Source organism: Penaeus monodon, chromosome 27 (assembly GCF_015228065.2).
Source record: "Penaeus monodon isolate SGIC_2016 chromosome 27, NSTDA_Pmon_1, whole genome shotgun sequence".
Taxonomy (NCBI): Eukaryota; Metazoa; Arthropoda; class Malacostraca; order Decapoda; family Penaeidae; genus Penaeus; species Penaeus monodon.
The window spans coordinates 33,513,626-33,513,831 of record NC_051412.1 but is presented as its reverse complement, the minus strand read 5'-3'; the positions used below and the strand labels follow the sequence as shown (position 1 = coordinate 33,513,831).

At 46.1% G+C, this 206-nt stretch overlaps 1 protein-coding gene across 1 annotated transcript in view; it reads left to right on the top strand.

Annotated features, from left to right (window-relative positions):
- LOC119590500 (synaptogenesis protein syg-2-like) overlaps nucleotides 1-206 on the top strand; it is a 61,352-nt gene that overhangs the window by 32,082 nt on the left and 29,064 nt on the right. The window contains exon 5 of the mRNA XM_037939150.1: nucleotides 3-188. Within this exon, the coding sequence (XP_037795078.1) occupies nucleotides 3-188 (186 nt within the window). The remainder of the gene's footprint in view (nucleotides 1-2; nucleotides 189-206) is intronic.

Below are 206 nucleotides of genomic sequence, written 5' to 3'. Positions count from 1 at the left end.
AGGAAACCGAGTGACTTCCGGTGCCCAGCTTATCAAAGAGGATGAGGGAGGAGGCTGGGTGACCTCCTCAGAGATGACTTATCATCTGGCCAGGTCAAGAAAGGTCAGCGAACTCACAGTGGAATGCATAGCCCAGGATGAAAAAGGAGATAACATTGTCTCTCAGACTCATGTTATCAGCATTATCAGTAAGTTTATAGATATGT